This window comes from Panthera pardus, unplaced genomic scaffold (assembly GCF_024362965.1).
Source record: "Panthera pardus isolate Hobbes unplaced genomic scaffold, ASM2436296v1 HiC_scaffold_13, whole genome shotgun sequence".
NCBI lineage: Eukaryota > Metazoa > Chordata > Mammalia > Carnivora > Felidae > Panthera > Panthera pardus.
Genome location: NW_026526688.1, coordinates 129,954,655 through 129,975,675, shown reverse-complemented (window position 1 = coordinate 129,975,675; position 21,021 = coordinate 129,954,655). Strand labels below are relative to the sequence as shown.

Genomic DNA, 21,021 nt, shown 5'->3' with positions numbered 1-21,021 from the left:
GGCTCGAACTCACAAACTGTGAGATCATGACCTGAGCCAAGATCAAGTTTTATATGTATAAAGTATTTAATTTTCACAAAAATCTCATGCAATAAAAACCATAAGAACAAGTGTTAAAATTATCATTTTCATTTCAGAGATGTGAAAATGGTTTATGGTAATGGTTTAATGTAATTCTTACCCAAAATTGGTAAGTTCCTATTTACTCTTTCTCAGCTGCAAATTAGACTTGGATTTCCTAGATTGAGAAGAAACAAAAACAATTGTAAAAATTTATTTTCATTTCATTCAGGAAAAGAAAAGTTAACCGAATGAAATCAGGCAAGAGAAAATTTCACTGAAATGATAAGACTGTGAACAAATTCTAGATGGGGAAATACTCTTCATGACTTTCGAAAGATGTTCTATTGATAGTTCACTGTTTAGCTATCAGGTTTAAAACCTGGTTCTTGTCAAATTTTGCAACTTTTTTTTTTTGCGAATTTTTCAAATTTTGAAATGGGAGAGGAGAGAAAGGGAAGGAGGGCAGGAGGGAGGAATGAAGGAAGGAAGATAAATTCCTGTTCTTCAGTTTATAATTTAGTTGTCAAGACAAAGGCATATGCATGTTTAAAACTCTGAGTAATTCTTTGTAGCAATGAAAGTGCCATGGTGATTTAGGAATTTATGTTTGCTCTAATAAATGATCTGAAGGAGAGTAATAGCTATGGTGGTATGTAAAGAACTCAGGACTAGGAGTCAGAAAATTCCAAATTCCCATTTTACTATCTTGTCCTTGTTGAGTGGAAATAGTAATCATTATTAAGCATCTATCATCAATAAGGCATTTTGCTAATTTCTTTATATATATTAATTACCTTAACTCTATTGTACCAAAGTAAGAACCCTCAGATATTAGTGCTTAAAAGCGCAACTTACTGATTTTCCTGTAGAAAAAAATCTGTTTATGTTATGCAATTTCTCATGGGTTCTTATATTCAGGAAGCTATAGAAGTTGAGTGAGTAGTCATTTAATGTTGGATAGGCTGCTAATTTACTTAGTCTGCAGTATGATGGTTAACTCTCCCTGATTAATTGAGAGAAAAGGTCAATAGAAAGTAGGAAAGAAAGTTTTAGTATCGTTCTTTTGTGTTCATACTAGCTTTCACTGCTAGTTTTATGCCATAGACAAATGTTTTATGCCATAGACAAACCTAATGGTTCAAAATGTTCTATTCTTTGAGGGCATGGAAAATGGCTTCATGTTTGGTTTTTATTTCTTCAAGAAAAGTTCCAGGGCTTGAATTAATTCTAAAAATCTTGTTTCAGTCTTACAAAGAGTCAGAGCACTTATTAAATGTGGCAACCTCTTCCAAATGTTCCCTTCAGTATAAAAAGCTCCATTAAGCCTGTATATTGTGCATTTTTTCACTGCATGATATGTGTATGTGTGTGTGTGCCCAGTTTAATTTATGAAACCAATTTAAATACTGCATCTTAAAAAGCTGGCTATAAACCTCAATTTAATAGAGAAGCAAAAATGTTTTGGAAGTAATTTAAATCGTTTACTATACTACCAAATCTGAATGCCAGTGAGCTACAATTTATCAATAACACACATTCTTTATTAATGTTGTCTTCTTTTGCTTTCAGAGGGTGACATAGAAGGCCAAAACTGGAAAACACTTTTTTTTTTTTTTGCCAATCCAGAATTTCTGATCTCTATATACTTTGGCAACCATTAGGGAACTAAAAGATGCATAATTGAAAAAGAAATTAAAATGTTAAAATCAAGGACACAGTGCTTTGAATAAAAGCCCCAGATAATGTGAACTTGATAAGTTCATTAATTATAAATAAAAGATCTAGCATAAATGAGGAATTTTGTGACTTGCGAGACTAAAGAATTTTTAAATGCATCTAGCACAGTAAAATATTCTAGGGAATTAATTTATAAACTAAATTATTAACCTATGGAAATTGGGTAATAGCATCTCACTTTTATTACACATTTTCAATTATAGCATGCCGTGTAAGAGTCTTAGGAATTGAAGCTTAAATGGATTAGTTTACTGTTATTAGTTTATTATTTACTCTTTATTCTGTTGTAGATATCACTTGAAGTAGTATCTAGAAAATAGGAATGGAACGGGAAGAAAACGTAAAGGCAAAGCAATTGTGAATATCTAGGTTCATGTGACATTTGTCTGTAGTCACATGCCATTCAGTACTAATTGAGGTGAATCTCAACAGCTTATGAATTTGAGAAGGAAAATAAATACTCTCTTTACATTACTGTATTTTATTTTACTTCATTTACTGATACAATTAAATAAAATATATATATTTTTATTTTTCTGGTTGTGATATTTATATTTTTTTCAAAGAATTTTCTTTGTACTATTGTATAGAATTTTCATCACACTTTGTTGAGTGCAAGCACTATTGGTATTATGTGAGTGTAGTATTGATTATTTAGAAACCATTAACAAACAAAAGATATAGGTAACCTAGAATACATAAATTCCTCAACACTACTTAAATTTATTACTATGAAGTTTTGAATTAATATAAATGTTACACTGTTTTTGAAACAGTGACTCTTTTAAAAAACTCATTGGCAACTTTCCCTAAATATAAAGCTTATATCCAAATAGCAATTTTAATATATAGGCAGTGAACATTAGAGTCGGATTAGCATTCTACTGATTTTATCTTTTTATTTCATTTCAATTGAAAATTAAGTGCACTACCAGTCACAGTGAATAATGTTCACAGATACGTGTACCTGTGTTTTGTGGCTGAATTTATTTACATTCACATTAACTACTTAGCTACTGCCAAGCAGTTCCACATTCAACAATTATTCATACAAATGCTTCATTGTATTTGTTATATATTTATTAGTCTAGATAACAAGATGGGTTTTGTAACATGCTGGGTATTTTTTGTGGCTAAAATTAATTAAGAACATACTAATGTTTTTAAAGTTATGAACAGAAATTTACTTAATTCCTATGACCAAAACAAGAGCTTTCAAAAGTAATGTGAGCATGTGTTTTTGTTTATAATATCATAAATATTAAAATGTACAGAAATTATAAATAAGTATCTGAATTTATATCTCAATTTATAAAAAACGAACTGTGTAATAAACCCTAATTGAATAGTAATGGTAGTTTCTGTGATATAAAGATGAAACATACATAAACCTGTCCTGTAGGCAGCTCACATTTTAGCAGACGCAAGTAATTTCAACAGAGTGTGATAATCGCTAAAACATAGCACTTATTTAGCACTTAATGTGTGCTGCCCTGCTTTTATTACTTTTACCCCATTTACTCCTCTCAACAAGCCTTAAGAGTAGGTTCTGTTACCATCTTCATTTCATCTGATTTGTAGCATTTGCCCATTTCTACAGTGTAAATAGTCCTTCCATGGCCAATTTCAGGCTACCAATGTGATGTGATGGAACTTGAATTTGGAAAGTTTTGAGAGGAAGATTTTTCCTCTACCAGTTAGGACTGAGTAGCTTGCATCCCTCAAACTGACCAAAGACAGCTTAACAGGGAAACAGTTTAGTATCCATGGGTTCTACTCAGTTGTGAAAAGTTCATTGAATAGTAAGAGATACAGATTTCTATACCAAATTAACCAAAATGGGGGCCCTGTTTAGGGCTTCCAAGGGAAAGTACGGGAGGTTCTGTTGGGTTTTTTGGTGGTAATGGGCAGTTGGATTGCCACTTCTAGTGCTAATTAAGAGTCCATCTTTTCCTGAACAAGAAACTCCCTAGGAGGGGTATCACTGGCAGCTGCTTTGGGGAGACACTCTCCTTAAGTTTAGGTAATGTTTTTTTTCTTTGGTTACTGATTGTCCAGAAATTTCCAGTTTCACATAATTTTTATATCACCTTGGTGGGGTGTTAATTCTTTCAGGAATATATGAACACTGTCAACTCTAGGGAGCCCTGGAAAAGTGGTTCCTGCATACAATTATATATGTCCCACTTCAAAATTGCCTTTGTTCATGTGGTGAATTAAATATTTTTAAAGCAAAGAAACAAACAAAAATTCACAACCTAAAGTTTCCTTTAACAGTTCTGATTTGTGCATAGTAAAGGGGATGACACTGTCAAAAGTTAAGAAAAAATGGAAATAAAATCATTGAATCAACAAAGTAGTGATTGATGAAAGTTTATTGTGCACATACCAAAAAGACACTTAGTAAACCAGGAGCACTCAAACCAAAACATGGAATGAAGTTCAGGGGCATAAGGAACTTTTACAGTGGGAAGGCAGTTTATTCTTTACAGTGATTGGTTATATTAGACTTTTATTAAGTGGTAGGGAATTTTTTGGTGTTCACCTCATATCAGTTTTGGGTAACCAGTTTAAGTTTTGTTTATGATTTCCATAGACAAAAGCAAGAAAAGAGACAGGTCAAGTTAGTCGTGCAAAATAAGCTAAATTGAGTTTTGTTTGTATAACTAAACTCTTTTGTCTACTCGAGGTATTTTCAAGGCTGATGTATTTGTTCTCAATTTTAGCACCTTCTCTAATCAGGATTTAGCTATTAGGACTAGATAGATTTTAGCAAATGCTTACAAAGTTTCTTGAAAACTTGAGAGAGATTGGACAAGGATGTAGTATGGGAAAAGAGGTAAACCATATATTATCCTGTGAAGGTTAGAATATATAATACAGCAAAACAAAATTTAAACAATGAATAGGTAGAGTTGAAGAAAATACAGTAAAACCTTGGATTACAAGTAACTAGTTCTGCGAGTGTTTTGCAAGATGAGCAACATTTCTAATAAATTTTAACTTGATAAACAAGCAGCATCTTGTGATACAAGTAATATGTGATGCCAAACATTACATGATCACCACTGAGCCAATGGTTCTTGAAATTCGTTTTGATATACAAGTGCTTTGGATTACAAGCATGTTTCCAGAATGAATTATGCTTGCCAACCAAGGTTTTACTGTACTTTCTGTTTATTGTGTTAATTCCTTTGTCTGTTTTTTTTTTTTTTTTTTTCATAATTGGCAAAGTTGGTCCCAGGTGTATTTGCTATAGGGAGATGCAAAACTTGCTGTCCTGTTTGAGAAGGCTTATGAAGGAATAATTTGATGAAGCCATTTTGGCTTTCACGTGGCATAAGATAAGTGGTACCTATTTTTATGACCACATGCTTCATGTTATGGAGTGTCCCATAGAAAAGAAGCAAGTGTCCTTCTTGCTTCTCCTCACAATTCCCTGACCACTGTCATCTTGGCCTCCCTAATAAATCTTGGCTTGAAGCCCATGCCATTAGATTATACCACTCTTTATTGCAGTCTTCATTAGACCCTCATCATACTCCTTCCTCTATTCTTTGAAGTTTATAGATCCTTACTCATTTTTACTGTTTCCAATATTGCTCCTAAAATAGTTCTGAATTATATAAATTATTCCTTACCCTGGCATGTCAGCTCCTTGAACCCTTGATTTTTCCACAATCTTGTTCTCTGTCCTATCTCAGCCAGTGTATCTAAGTGTTTACCTGACATCTCTACTATGATGTCCAACTGAAATTTCATACTAACTTGAAAAAACCTCTGTAAGGGTGGAATGATTTTCCCTTCTTCCCTTCTAGGTTTTTGGCCAGTCTAATAATTAAATTGACATAAGACAGACTAACAGGAAAAACACAAATTTAATTTCATATCTTGCAAAGCCCTAAAGATACGAGACCCAAGAACAAGTAGCTCACTTGAGGCTTATATGCCATCCTGGGCTAAGGAATGTGGCAGGACCTGGGACTTTAAAGTGCAGGAGGATAATTCACAGAACAATAAGAAGAGCAGATTTTTGATAATTAGATGTTTGCCCTGACATACAGATAGATCTTTCAAAGAAAAAGTTATCAATGGTAAGAGCTCTCTTTCTGGGCCATCTCCCCTCTCAATTATTTTAGGTAGTTAAGGGAGAGGTAAAAGTTTTCTCAAGTCTGCTGGGTCTTGATTGCCTTCAGCTCCAGAAATTCCACATGCTGAAGTGGCATATTTTAGGGTCACATATTCTAGTCCCCCTCACTTCAAATATGTTATTGATGCAGCTTTTTTCTATGCCAGTAAATCCCTACTCAATTCTTCTGTTTGCTTAGGCAAAAACCTTAGAAATCACCTCTGACTCTATTTCCCTTATAGCCCGTATCCAGAAAATCAGGAAATTTAATCATTCTGCCTTTTAAATATATATAGTTTCAGCCAGTTTTCACCACCCACATGGATAAAAACCTTATCGAAACCACTGTCATCTTTCTACATATTACAATCACCTTTTAATGGGTCTTTAACTTTCCACACAAAACTTATTGCAGTCTCTTTTAATCTAGCTTTTGCTATATTTTATTCATTATAAGTGAGTTACCAAATACAGTCCATACTTAGAGGAGGGGATTTATGCAACAATGCAAACACAAAAGCAGTTATCTTTGGAGTCCTTTCTAGAAGGTGCCTACCTCAGGCAGCATATCCTGTTTTAAGTACTAAGCCTAGAACTCAGAATTTGAAGCTAGAAACTCACTAGCCCTCTGTAGCAGACAAAGAATTTAACTGTCTTTCAGTTTAAATGCTGCAAACGTTGTCAAACCTACCAGTACTTAAAAAGTCCAAGAATGGAAAGATGTTCTTTCCTTCCCGTTCATAGTACACCAGCCTAATCTGCTAATGAGAAGCTCCTCTGTATAGTTTAAGGTCAACCAGCAATAGCTTTCAACTCCTGAGGCCCTGGCATCTCTGTTTTGGCTGAGTCTACACATGAACTTCGTCTTTCTGAGGTTGTTGACACAAAGAGGCTCTGCTGAGGCCCATTCATCCCACAGGTCATCAATTAAGACTCATAAGGGTCTAAAACTAGCTCCTTATCTGTGGGGTGAAAAAAAAAAAAAAAACCTCCATAAGATGAAGACAGCCTTCCAGGTTAAATTCTTATGATCTGGACTTAAAGCTCTTACTTAGAACTTAGCAGGAGCGCCTGGGTGGCTCAGTCAGTTAAGCATCTGACTCTTGATTTCAGCTCGGGTCATGATCTCAAGGTTCATGAGATCAAGCCCTGAGTCTGGCTCTCTGCTGACAGCACAGAGCCTGCTTGGGATTGTCTCTCTTTCCCTCTTTCTCTCTGTCCCTCCCCTGCTCACGTGCCCTGACTCTCTCTCAAAATAAATAAATAAATTTAAAAAAATATTTTTAAAAAAGCTATGAAACATTAAAAAAAAACCTTAACAATACTTAGCCTACTGCATAGCTGTTGAATAGAACACATGTGTTCTGCATGTGATCCTGAAACAAAAAAGGAGGAATGACTGAGCCAACCATAGTGAATTCATCCATCCAAATTTATCAGCAAGAAAAAGTGATCCTTTCTTTGCTAGGCAGAGAAGCTGAGAGTAACACTATTAGACTTCCTTATCTATGAAAAGAAACACCAGGAATGAGGAACAAATGTTTCCCTCAAACTTTAAACTTTTTCAGATATTTTATTTACTTCATAATTTTGTTTTCTTTACTATGAAGAAAAGTCAACATAATCACATCTATCAATCTTTGGCTTTATGATTTCATTATGTATACTTTTTTTTTTTAACGTTTATTTATTTTTGAGACAGAGAGAGACAGAGACAGAGCATGAACGGGGGAGGGGCAGAGAGAGAGGGAGACAGAATCGGAAGCAGGCTCCAGGCTCTGAGCCATCAGCCCAGAGCCCGACGCGGGGCTCGAACTCACGGACCGTGAGATCGTGACCCGGGCTGAAGTCGGACGCTTAACCGACTGAGCCACCCAGGCGCCCCTATGTATACGTTTTAAAAAGTCCACTGCATTCTATGTAATTGATAGATACTATTATATATTCTTCAAGTACTTCCTTTTTTTTAATTTAACATTTTAATCCATTTAGAGTCTATTTGAATGGCATTACACACACACACACACACACACACACACACACACATATATGTATTTCCCCTGACAGTAACGATTGGTAAATTGCAGCCTATTAAATAACCTGATATATTTCTCTTTGCCTATTGAAGGTACAATAAATTTAGAACTATGAAACTTCTGAAGTAGAAGTAGAAATCAGTATGATAGCCTTAGAGGAAAATTTCATAATTAATGTAAAGTACAGCCTAGGATATATACATATCCTTTAACTGAGACTTTATAATTCCATAAATATTTTAAAAAGAAATAATCACAGAACTATTTTAAGAATGTTATCATAAAACTAATTGTAAAGAAAAAAGTGGTGGGGCACCTGGGTGACTCAGTTGGTTGGGCTTCTGACTCTTGATTTCAGCTCAGGTCATGTTCTCACAGTTGTGATATTGAACCCTGTGTCAGGCTCCATGCTCAGCTTGGGATTCTCCCTCTCCCTCTCTCTGGCCCTTCCCTGCTCTTGCACATGCACATGCACGGTCTCTATATCAATCAGTCATCAATCAACCAATAAAAATTAAAATGAAAAAAAATGAGATTAGTAATTGGAATTAATCACAAGATCAGAATAGAGCTAAGAGCAAAGCAAACTCAGCATAGCCAGGTTACTGTTAGAATGCTTCTCTCAACTATCTTGGATAATTGATACTAAGCAGAAAATATTTTTAAAAGCCATGATTTTTAAAATCTCTCAGATTTTAAGAAGGTAAACTTCAACCGGAGCTTTCATATACCTTGTAGATCTGTACTAAAAGACTTTGGAAGCAGGGAATACATAATAAGAGAGTGGAAAAACACTTAAGTTCAGGTGGATGTGTAAGCTGATAGAATCTCCACACAACTCAATTTGGGAATATCAATCAGCATTACAGTTGAGTATACCTTTAGATCTGTAATTCTACACCTGAAAAATTGTTTTATAGATAAAAATGGATATAATATAAAATTAATTTCAGCTGTCTTTGTAATAGCAAAAGAGTGGGAATGTAACACTGTTTAGCTATACTGTGATGGATCCGTAAACTGAAATAATATACAGCTATGTAAAAGAATGAGGGTACTCATTATATACAAATACATGGTAATTTGAAAAATGCAAGTTGAAGAACAGCATGCAAAACATGTCATTCTATATGTATAAAAGAAAAAACTCAATGACCGTATATCTCTATGCATGTGTGTGTGTGTACGTGCAGTTGACCCTTGAGCAACTTGGGTTTGAATTGCATGGATCCACTTGCAGAAAGATTTTTTTTTACTGTACAGTATTGTAAATGTAAGTTTCCTTACGATTTTTTAATCATGTTTTTTCTAGTTTTATTATAAGAATACACTATATAGTACATAGACAAAATACATTAATCAACTCTGTATTCCATAAGGTTTCTAGTCAGCAGTAGGCTATAGGTTAAGTTTTTGGTAGAGTCAGAAGTTATATGCAGATTTTCAACTACACAGGGGTCAGCACCCAACTGTAATGTATATATGTGTGTGTGACCCCTAAGTTCAAAGGTCAACTGTAATGTTTCTATTATGTATATATAATATACGCATATATAAAACATATATACAAGGTTATACAATAAATTGGTAAAATTAAGGGCCTCTGGATGACTGGGGACTAGGAGTAGAATAAAAATATTTTCCTGGAAAAAGATGTTGCACCATATGAATTTTGATTATGTAAATGTGTCACCTTGTAAAAAGCAAATTAAAAAATATATACATACTAAATTTAAAAAAATGTAAACACATTTTTATATATAGGCATTTTTTACCAAATCTCATAAATCTCCAAATTTAAAAATAAGTACTCTATGACCCCCCAATTTAGAAAATAATTTGATAAATTATGTTGCTATCACATAAACATTGCTAACTTCCCAGCTAAGAATAAAGTAGGGTCCTGATTCTCTACTCCACTTGTGCCAGCCAATTCCAAATTTTAGATTCTATGGCATGTAACTTCCCAACCACAGTAAGCACTGTGTGAATAAGTAAGCTTATTCCTATAGTAGAAAAGATGCTTAAGTGTTGGCCACACTGTTTTGTAAAAACTATTTAGCCATGTGGAACTGACTTATTAGTATGTCAGATGTGTACTTAGGACTCAGTTGCTTTTTCTCCATTTATGGGATTGGCTCTGTGTTGGATTTGCTCCTAGGGATATACCATCCACTTGGTGGTTTCTAGTAATTTAGGAAGAAACACATTCTATGATCTTAGCAGCATTAGCTGAATGAGAGCATCTCTTTCTCAAAATTCCAACACAATTCCCATAGTTGAATTTCATTTAAATGATTTGGCTCATGTGCCTTGTCTTTTTGTGTCCAATAGAACAATTTGGCTAGGCCTTACTTATATGCTCACATCTATTTCAAGGATATTGGATCAGCACTACTCAAAACAAAGTGATTAAAAATTTAGGAGAAATCACTCCCCAAAGGAAAAATTCAGTTGTTGTTAACATAATAAAATGGATTAGATGCTAAGAAGGCAAAAACAGCAGATATCACCTACAAGAAGATATTATAAAGAAAAAAATAACTTGCATTTTCATTTGGAGAAAACAAGACCAATAAAAGACTTGTCTCACATTGGTAAGGTTGTTGAGCTTGGCCAAAGTACAAAGAGCTACTCTTGATTTAGACATTGAATGCAATTAACTTGCTCTCATTTTGGTTTACTGCCAAAATGATAAAGAGTAAGCAAAGGATATACACACTTAAGGAATGAAGTATGTGGAATCAACTTCTCCCTGGCTAACCTGGTTCTTCACTGAGGTGTGCCTGAAATTCAGTGGTCATCACCTGGATTGGAGGAGCCCGGGACTGTCAGTGTATTGCCATTTGTAGAACATACCTGATGAAGGACACAAATTAGCTCTCAAGAGTACACCCACTCTTGAGGCACAAGTACAGAAGTATACCCACTCGTGAGACAGAAGGACAGAAGAATGTCCTTCTGTGCCACAATTAGGTACTCTGCATTCCTTTTCTTACTAAGCCTTGGGACAGTCACATCTTAGAGTGAGAGGAGTCATGACAAAAATTAAAATCTAAGGTCAGGGAAGGCTAATGTGCCCTTACTACTCATTAGGTGGCTGAACAAATAAATGACAATCCTCGCAGAAAATTGACACATCTGAAAAAATATCCTCAAGAAAAGCAGGCCATTTATACTATAGAAATCTAAATTATCCTATGGACTTTATCAGTAATAACATCATTGATTATTAAAACAACAAAATGTTTTGATATGGCACATTTTAATATAATTTTAGAACTATTAGAATGCATGCTCAAATTAGAGTTAACACTCTTAGGTAAACATTTAATTTTATTAGGGATAGAGAATTACCTTATGAAATTTACCCTAATGGCTTAAAAATAAAATATTTCACTTATACTCAGACCTGTTTATGTACTCAACAGATTTGAGCCCAATTGATCATGTTTCACTTCAAGAAATTCTTATAAATAAATTTTAATCTCATAGTACAGATCCATTAATTATTCTTTCAGGGGAGTTATAATTAATGGGTCTGTACTATAGAATTATGGCCTTCAGTAAATATTAATAATGCAAACTCACTCTACCAAGCACCTTAAGAGTACCCAAACAAATAGATCATTTTATATGGCTGAAGCTTTCCTTCAACATTCCTTAGGGAACATGAAAACATGAAAAACAATTTAACGTCAGCTTTTCATTGAGATCTTCATAGAAAATTAAAGATTCTTTGGTGGAGCTGTTACTCATCCCCAAAAAATAGTCTGTCAAAATTCATTTTTATAAAAGTGATAAAAGCTCTAATGAAAGCTTAGAAGCTGTGAGTACAATGACAGTCATGTATTATAAGCCTAAAAATCCTGCTTATATTGCTAATGAAGAATAATTTAAATATTTTTTTTTTTATTTTAAAAGTTTTGTATTTACAGAAAGGTTGCAGAGGTAGTACGGAGAACACCATTTACCCCTCATTAAGTTTCCCCTATTGTTATCTTCCTACCTGAGCAGAGTACATTTGTCACAACCAACAACCAATATGGGTACATTACTGTTAACTAAAATTAACAATTTATTCAGATGTTACCAGTTTTCTCTAATATCCTTTTTGCTATTACAGGATTGTATCCAGTATACCACAATATATTTAATCATCATGTCTCCGTAATGACATGATCTGCAATAGTTTCAGACTTTCCTTGTCCTTTAGGACCTTGACTTTGGTTAGGTTTTCTGCAGAATAACCTTCAATTTTGGTTTGTCTGATTTTTTTTTCTCATAATTAGACTGAGGTAATTGGTTTTGAGGAGAAAGACCACAGGGGTGAAGTACCCCTCTTATCGTATTATGTCATGTTATCTACATGGTGTTAACCTTGATCACTAGAATGAAGTAATGTTTGCTGGGTTTCTCCACCATAAAGTTACCTTTCCCCTTTTCATACTCTTTGGAATTAACTCACTAAACACAGCCTGGGGGTTGGATGTGCAGTGGACTATTAAGTTCCACATCTCAAAGAAACGGAGTGTCTGCATAAATTATTTGAAGTTCTTTTGTAAGAGAGATTTGGCTTTTTTCCCCAGTTATTTATTCATTCAGCTCCTTATTTATATATGAATTCATGATTTTTTTAAATTTTGTTGTATCCTTTGAGCTATACTCCAATACTATGTTATTTATTTGTTTCTCCAGTGGTTCCAGCTTTGGCAATTGGGAGCTCTTTCACATTGTCTCTTTGACATGCCCCATCCTTTTATCTTGTAAGCATTTCCTTACTTTCTGGAACAACAAGATGGTGTAGAAGTATCTAGTACATCCTTTGCCCCATCCCAGGAATCTTCTCCAAGGAGCCATGGTTCCTTTTATTAGAAGAAACTAATGTCTAAACACTGGGCATTAACAAAGAATATTTTATTTAATAAAATTAGCACATTTTTCTCCAGTATCAAAATACAATATGGGAAAATACAATATGACTTATATAAAAAACATTATCAATACTTGTGAAAAATTACTCATTTTCATGGATAAAAAAGTAACTCCCTGCATGCTTGGCTGGCTCGGTAGGTAGAGCATGTGACTCCTAATCTTAGGGTTGTAAGATTGAATCCCACACTGTGTGTAAACATTACTTAAAAAACAATAAAGTAAAATGCATTAAAAAAAAAATAACTCCCAGGGTGCCTGGGTTGCTCAGTGGTTAAGGGTCCGACTTCGGCTCAGGTCATGATTTCACGGTTTGTGAGTTTGAGCCCCACTTGAGCTGACAGCTCAGAGCCTGGAGCCTGCTTCAGATTCTGTGTCTGCCTCTCTCTCTGCACCTCCCCTGATCATGCTCTGTCTCTCTCTCTCTCAAAAATAAATAAACATTAAAAAAATGTTTTAAGTTAAAAAAACCCTAATATGTGAATTGATGAAAAAAATTCCAAAATTGAATTTTATTTATTTATTTTTTAATTTTTTAAATATTTATTTTTGACAGAGAGAGACAGAGTATGAGTGGGGGGGGGGGGTGCAGAGAGAGAGGGAGACACAAAATCTGAGGCAGGCCCCAGGCTCCGAGGTGTCAGCACAGAGCCTGACACGGGGCTCAAACCCACAGACCGCAAGACCATGACCTGAGCTGAAGTCAGACACTCAACCGACTGAGCCACCCAGGCGCCCCCCAAAATTGAATTTTAATTTAATTTAATTTAATTTAATTTAATTTAATTTAATTTAATTTTTGAAAATTATAAAATTTATATATTTATTTTGAGAGAGAGAGAGCTAGCAGGGAGGGGCAGAGACAGAGAGAAGAGAAACCCAAGCAAGCTCCATACCATCAGCACGGAGCCTGACACAGGGCTCAAACCCACAAACTTCAAGATCATGACCTGAGCCAAAACCAAGTGTTGGATGTGTAACTGAGCCACCCAGGCAACCCTGAATTTTAATTTTAATTTTTATGTTATTATATAAATGGCTGACTTGACAATTATATAGCCATCTATACTATCAAGTATAGATCATTTCTGAATGAGCTGAGAGTTCATTACTTCATGTCAAAAGGAAGAACAGAGTACTGTTTTTCAAGGCTATTTCAGTGAGTTCATTTTTTAAGTAATAAAATAGTAGAAGCTTAAAGAAGATGTGACATTCAAAGTATCAACATTCTTTTCTGGTTTAATAAGTATTAATGAATGATGTCTCTTATCCTTTAATCTCTCCATTTCTTTAGTGACAGTATATTGAGTTAAAGCCTTCAACTATGCACTTTGGTCATTAACAGTTCAGCAGTGTCAGTTGAGAGTGATTAGATTTTCTAGCCAAACATTTTAAGCACTGTTTATAGTAACAGATAATATACCATTCCCCTAAATTGTGGTCTGAAATTTAACCTGGGAGAAAGTCGTTATTATTGCAACAATATGTTTCTTTAATTATTTGGGTAAGAACACCTGCTATAATTTGTAAACCCTACTGTTCATTTTCTGGATTTTTTAAAATAGAAATACTGTTTTAATATACTTCTATTTTGTTTTTTGTTGTTGTTGCTGTTTTAAAGGTTTTTTTTAATTTATTTTTGAGAGAGAGAGAGTGTGTGTGTGTGTGTGTGTGTGTGTGTGTGTGAGAACGGGAGAGGAACAGAGAGAGTGTGAGGGAGAGAATCTGGAGCAGGTTCTGCACTGTCAGCACAGAGCCCAAAGCAGGGCTCAGTCTCACGAACTGTGAGATCATAACCTGAGCCGAAATCAAGAGGCATATGCTCAACCATCTGAGCCACCCAGGCACCCCTACTTATATTTTGTATACTTATTTTTGTACGTTTATTTTTTCCATCAGCAATAATCTCAAGTAATTCTGGCATCAGTGTTGATAGTCAGTGTAGATACTAGATTGTTAGTCAGAGCTGGTACCAGATACTGGAGTCTGAAAATTGCATTGAGTCTGAAATTTGCTACTTCTGGCCTTTTTGTAAGTTATCCTTGATAATTCATATGTATATTTAAGAGTCATCTCATAGGACCCAAGGAAAGTTCTAGTCAGCCTCCTGCCATTGTTTTCCTCTTATGTCGCAGCTCTTAATATGCCACAGAGGCATGGTATTTGCAGAACTTCTCTAGATGCTTAAATCATTTTTTATTCCATTGAGAAATTTGAACAAGAAGGTCATATTGCTCATCTTACCGCTTAGAATTTTATTTAAAATAGCTTTTTCCATTTCTACTTGCACCCTCTTTTTTCCTCAAGGATGAGTCAACTCATCAGTCTCCGAGATGATAGACACATTGCTTTTCTTGCCATTTCTATTATCCTTCCCACCTAAAACTTTACTTCTCTCTCCTTCTCCAGTTCCTCTGCCCAGGAAGTTCCATAATCGCCAATTCTGATGAGAGTCTCATGTATTAATTTAAAATTTTCGGTATGTTAGCAAAGATTTCTTCTCTTCCCTCCACAAACCCACAAGCAGATAATATCTCCACGTTTTTGCTTATTGTAATTAAACTATGTGAAGCTACTGTTAACTGTCAGATTCCCACCAAATGAGTGAATTGGCTAAATGCTTGAGGTAACTTGCTAAATACAAATTAAGTTTTGTGAAAGTATTTTGCTAGATTGTGTACAAGTATTAATGTTATTTGATGTTTCTAGTACAACAAGAAATTGCAAAAGCATTTTCAAAGATTAGAATACTAACTATGCTGTTTTTTGGCCATGATGTTTGAACTGAAAGTTTAGTAGCCGGAAACATAAGTAAAAAAATATATATATTTGTGGACTTGAAGTTGAACAAGGTTTCTCAGGTGAATCACCAAAAGTATAAACGATAACAAAACAAACAAAAAGACAAATAAGATGGAAATCGTTGGTTCTTTTGAAGACAGTATTAAGAAAACAAAGAAATAAGCCAGAAACTGTGTGAAAATATTTATAATACACATATACAACAAATAATTTATATCCAAATAACCCACTCAAAAATAAAAATAGATGAAATAGTTTAACAGACTCTTCACAAAACAAGATATACTAATGGTCAACAAACACATGAAAGATGTTCAAAATCATTAGTTATCTATGGAAATGAAAGTTAAAACCACAGTGAGCTACCATTAAACATCCCTTGAATGGCTAAAGTTAAAAAAAAAAAAGACTAATACTACCAATATTAGTGAGATACAGTGCAAATTGAAGTGCAATGTTTTATAACCCCTTTAGAGAAGATTTGTCAATTTGTTATGAAATTGGCCTAATAATGGATATAAATTTACCACAGGACCCAGGCAATTTCACTGTTAGGTATGTATCCAAGAAAAGTGAAAATGTATGACCACAAAAAGATAGATAGATAGATAGATAGATAGATAGATAGATAGATAGATAGATAGATAGGGGCGCCTGGGTGGCTCGGTCGGTTAAGCGTCCGACTTCGGCTCAGGTCATGATCTCGCGGTCCATGAGTTCGAGCCCTGCATCGGGCTCTGTGCTGACAGCTCAGAGCCTGGAGCCTGTTTCAGATTCTGTGTCTCCCTCTCTCTCTGCCCCTCCCCTGTTCATGCTCTGTCTCTCTCTGTCTCAAAAATAAATAAACGTTAAAAAATTAGATAGATAGATACACATACACACGCACACACAAATGTTCAACATGGCTAATAGTTCCAGCCTGGAGACAACTCAAACTGTACCAACAGGTGATTGAATAGACAAATTGTGGTTTGCCCTTAAATACTACCTGACGTTTAAAAGGATGGATCCTGAAACATGCAACAGCATGACAGGATGCATTTCAAAATCATTTTGCTGAATGAGAGGAACTGGGTGTAAAAGAGTTCATAAAGTACATTTCCATTTATGTGACATTCTGAGGAAGGCAAAACTAACCTATAGAGATACAACATATCAGTGTTGCCCAGGACCTGGAAACGGGGTGCCATTTGAATGCAAAGGAGCATGAGGGAACAGTTTGAGGTGATGAAAATGTTCTAGATCTTGATTTTGTTAGTATACATTTGTCAAAAAGTCACATAACCACATTTAAAAGTTGCATTTTAGTATAGGTATGTTATACTTCAGTAAAGTTGATTTAAAGAAAAAGATGAATTGGAGGTGAGGGATGAGGTAGTTTGTGAAGTTAGGAGATTTATATAATGGAAACAGCAACAGCAAAGTGAGTAGTTTCTTCAAACCAAGATGAGTAGAAAGAATTCTGGAGAACAATATGCATGAGAAGAGGGTGATATTCACTAGAATATTTTTGATAGTCTCACAGGTCTTGTCTAGATTTTATTATTAAACTTATAGGTCACACTAAACATTAAGCCCAATTTGGAGAAAAATAAAAAAAAAGAACTTAGCATATATGCAGTAGAAATAGAAGGGTGAGGGAGGTCTACCAATTGGGGTGGGCAAAACATTTTGAGTACAGGAAAAATATTAAGTTCATATTATTTAATCACCCTAGTGTTGGAAAGAAGCAAGTATCTATTGGACTTAGAACCAGAAAATCAGGGTTTTAGGACACTTGTTAGAATTAGGATAGATGTCTTATATCAAGAACATCTTGTGCATTCTGTACTGGGTCGGAAAGCCAAAGTGTGTTAAATGAGAATTAGGAGACGTTGTTGTTGTTGTTGTTGTTGTTGTTGTTGTTGTTGTTGTTGGGATGATTTGTTTATTTTACAGAATAATTCTTCTGTATTCCAAAAATAGTCACTTTCACATTATTGAGAACCAGCCATTTCCAAAGGCTCTGAAATATATCAATAGCAGATGAAGCCATCATTCTAACAAAATATTTTATGAAGAAAATTGTGAATGAACATATAGTGTTAGCTTTTAAAAACTTCAAAGTAACTTAGGAAATACTTTGTTAATTTGTATTTAGATATGCAATTGCATTGGTATTGCTATTATTAAATGAAGGAGTAAATTAATTAAAGTATGGAGTATGGATAAGATTTATATCTGTAGGGTTTATACCATAATATCCGATACAGTATCTAAAAGTATAAGCAAATTGGAATGGCATCTAAATTACAGGTCACTTGACAATTAAGTGCAGTATGGCAGATGTTATATAAGATTGATTTGTATTTTTAAAACATTTTTCTCAAGATTCCCTAAGAGCAATAGAATTAAAGTGTCATACTATAAGATGGATTTGAAAGTTAAAGCAGGAACACAGTTTTCTCTAAGAATGACATTCAAAGAATCAAGGTTAGATGACGCAGATTTTGAAGTCTGCTTTCCAACAGTGCTTAGAATGACACATTTTATTTCTGGGAAGTTGTTGGAGACCTCAACCCAAAAAGAAGTTAACCATAAAGCTTGATTTTGGCATATGTTCTTATGGAAGTTCAAAAATCTTCCATCTGCAAAAATGTGATAACACGCGTTTAAATTTTCACAACTGAATGTCATCTTCTGTCTTTTGAATATATGAGTTTTTAAGGGCGTGATACTTTAATATGCTTTGCAGAGTATCAATAGTTCAGGGAAATACCAGATAATTCAACTGTATATGACCTGTGTTCTATTACTTGATTAATTTCTCATGAGAAATCTAATGAGAGAAACAGTTCACAAGTCTTGTTTTTTCTAGTGCGGGGGAAAAAAAAAAGTTTCTTTTTTTTTTTTTTAATGTAGAATCCTGCAGTAAATTCATTCCTAAGAAAGCCTTTGTTTCTCCATTACATCATATAATCAGATAGTGAAAGTCAGCATTTCAGAATATTCCCTGATTTTGATCAAATAATGGACAAGAAGCTCTGAATAAATTTAGAAATTAAGTCAGTAGTCAATTCACTTCAGTTATCTAGTGTATATATTTTCCTGCTTCCTTCAATAGATTATTGTTCAGGTTTTTACCTAATATCCTCTGTTAGACATTTTAGGTCAATGTGCAGTCTTACATCAATTTCTGAAGTAGGTGCAGTACATGGTGTATAAAAATTATACTGAGTATCTTGGTTCCTATGTTTATAGTTCTTACACATTGCTGCTGAACTAGAGTCAGAAATAATACCACTTGAAGGATATTTTAAATGTATCCAATTTATGGTACACCTGAATCATATGAATTGAAAATGATCTCATGAGTGGAAAGAGACTCTAAGAATTGTAATAGTTGCAGCATCTTGTCTTTGAACATGTTCTTTTCTGGAACTTAAGTCAGCCAAACTTGTATGCTTATTCCTGTATCACAATCAAAATTAATCTGTTCTTTTGCTTTAATCTTTACTACAAAATGTTCTGTATTTGAGTGCATGCACAGTTGGTAACCAAGCTGGAAAATGTTGCTGTGCATTCTTTTCAGTGTTTTATTTGCTTATCTACTTAAATGGAATAATTACCCTGAGAGAGTGAGTTAAGGGTATAGTAACATAACTTCTGTTGCTCCCTATTATCAGTATTTTTTCATTCTTTTATTAGAAAAAATAGTGATAAGCTTGGGGGGGGGGGCTAAAAACATTTCTTCTTATTTAAGAAATGTTAATTGATTACATTTTTACAGGACTAAAAGAACAACATTATCAACATTCCAATAATTCTCTTTTTGCATAAATCCTTTATTCAAACACTTTGTTTGTTTGTTTGTTTGTTTGTTTGTTTGTTTGTTTAGCAGTATATAAGAAAGATTGTAAAATTTCAGGGGCTATGAATATGGGAATTTAAAAATGTAATACTTCTTGATTTTGCTTTGCAGCTTGATGACAGATACCGTTTTCATAATGAATAAAAACTGGATACAATTATTTAAATCTTCATTAAATAAAAGTGAAAATACTTTTATTTTTTTTTATTTTCGTTTACATTTATTCATTTTTGAGAGACAGAGGGAGGCAGAGCACAAGTGGGGGAGGGGCTGAGAGTGAGGGAGACACAGAATCCGAAGCAGGCTCCAGGCTCTGAGCTGTCAGCATAGAGCCCAACGTGGGGCTTGAACTCACAAACTGCGAGATCATGACCTGAGCCGAAGTCGGACACAACCGACTGAGCCACCCAGGTGCCCCAAAATGAAAATACTTTTAAAAATAACATTTGAAAATCATCCTGGAAGACATCAAATAGCAACATAGTAAATCATCACAGATATAGTGTAACTTTCAAAAAAAGGTAAAAATCTAAAGTAAGCAAATATACTTTCAAATACTGCCCTAGCACAAAAGATGATCATTGTATTTAATAAAATTCTCTTGGAATGTACATTAAGAAGTCATAATTAGACTAATTTTTTCAGATAACTATTATTAAATGAGGAATGATTCAATATATAATAATCATTCAGATTTTTCTACGCCCATATGTAATTTATTTTTTTCTATGAGGAGGGATTTTATTTTAAATTAGAAATAACAAAAATAACTACCCAAATGCATCTTTATTTAATGTTGTTTATTTATTTTGAGAGAGCGTGCACTGCTTGAGCGTGTTCCATGAACCAGGGAGGGAGAGAGAGAGAATCCCAAGCAGGCTCCCCAGCTGTCAGCTCAGAGCCAGATGTGGGGGGTGGATCTCACAAACCATGAGATCATGACCTGAGCGGAAAGTAAGAGTCAGGGTCTTCAAATGACTGAGCCACCCAGAGGTCCCTCTAAAATGTATCTTTTTGATTAAATTGTGTTTTCCTTGCAGAGTGCCGATATGAGCCCAGCAAGTAGCACAGCTTCACTTCCTGTTAGTCCTCTTACTGAAGAGCCCTTGCCTTTCAAGGTAAAATAAATAAATAATTAATTAATTTAAAAAATTATGATATTTTTAGTATAATAAAATAGTTCATGGTTTAGATAAGGTGAACTGCTTTAATATAATGATCTAATTTCAAATGGTAAAATCTTTGTTTTTGTTCTGTTGTCATTTTGGTTGGTAAAGGAAAGTCAAGATTTGGAGTAAAAGTTCATACTTTATAGAACACATCATTTGCTTTGCATGTAACAAATAGGGATTTCTTTATAATAGTTTGATGTCACATGAATTAGAGGTTTCAAATCTTTTGCATATCTTAATTTAAGCAATAAATTTAGAATGAATTCTTTCGCCCTCATTGAGTAGTTAAATTTTCATTTG

At 34.3% G+C, this 21,021-nt stretch overlaps 1 protein-coding gene across 4 annotated transcripts in view; it reads left to right on the top strand.

Moving 5' to 3' along the window:
* Positions 1-21,021, top strand: part of CCSER1 (coiled-coil serine rich protein 1) — a 1,274,715-nt gene that overhangs the window by 485,074 nt on the left and 768,620 nt on the right. For all 4 annotated transcript variants that reach the window (XM_019464289.2, XM_019464296.2, XM_019464304.2 and 1 more), the window contains exon 7: positions 20,590-20,667. In XM_019464289.2, coding sequence (XP_019319834.1) covers positions 20,590-20,667 — 78 coding nt within the window. The remainder of the gene's footprint in view (positions 1-20,589; positions 20,668-21,021) is intronic.